This window comes from Eimeria mitis, genomic scaffold, assembly GCF_000499745.2.
Source record: "Eimeria mitis Houghton genomic scaffold, Emh_scaff395, whole genome shotgun sequence".
In the NCBI taxonomy this organism is placed as follows: Eukaryota; Apicomplexa; class Conoidasida; order Eucoccidiorida; family Eimeriidae; genus Eimeria; species Eimeria mitis.
In genome coordinates this window covers 21502-21744 of record NW_013572285.1, presented here as the reverse complement: position 1 = coordinate 21744, position 243 = coordinate 21502, and the positions used below count along the sequence as shown (strand labels likewise).

The 243-nt window shown below is 58.4% G+C and overlaps 1 protein-coding gene across 1 annotated transcript in view; it reads right to left on the bottom strand.

The window, feature by feature from the left end:
* Window positions 1-243, bottom strand: part of EMH_0010780 (uncharacterized protein) — a gene marked incomplete at both ends in the record, with an annotated part of 22294 nt that overhangs the window by 678 nt on the left and 21373 nt on the right. The window contains one exon of the mRNA XM_013499051.1: window positions 3-188. Within this exon, the coding sequence (XP_013354505.1) occupies window positions 3-188 (186 nt within the window). The remainder of the gene's footprint in view (window positions 1-2; window positions 189-243) is intronic.

The window sequence follows — 243 nt, the reverse complement described above, 5'->3', positions numbered from 1 at the left end:
CTCCCCAGTCTGCTGCTGCTGCAGCATCCATAGCGCTGCTGCTGCTGCTGCTGCTGCTGCTGCTGCTGCTTGTGTGAGAGAGGAGACGGTTACGTTGTGAGCCTCTTGCTGCAGCTGCTGCCTGGTGCTGCTGTCTTTCTTCTTCTTCGTTGCTGCTGCTGTTGCTGCTGTTGCTGCTGTTGGTGCTGCTGAGGCGGAGAAGGGTATTAGGGCTGCATGCATTGCGGTGCGAAAGCGATCCAG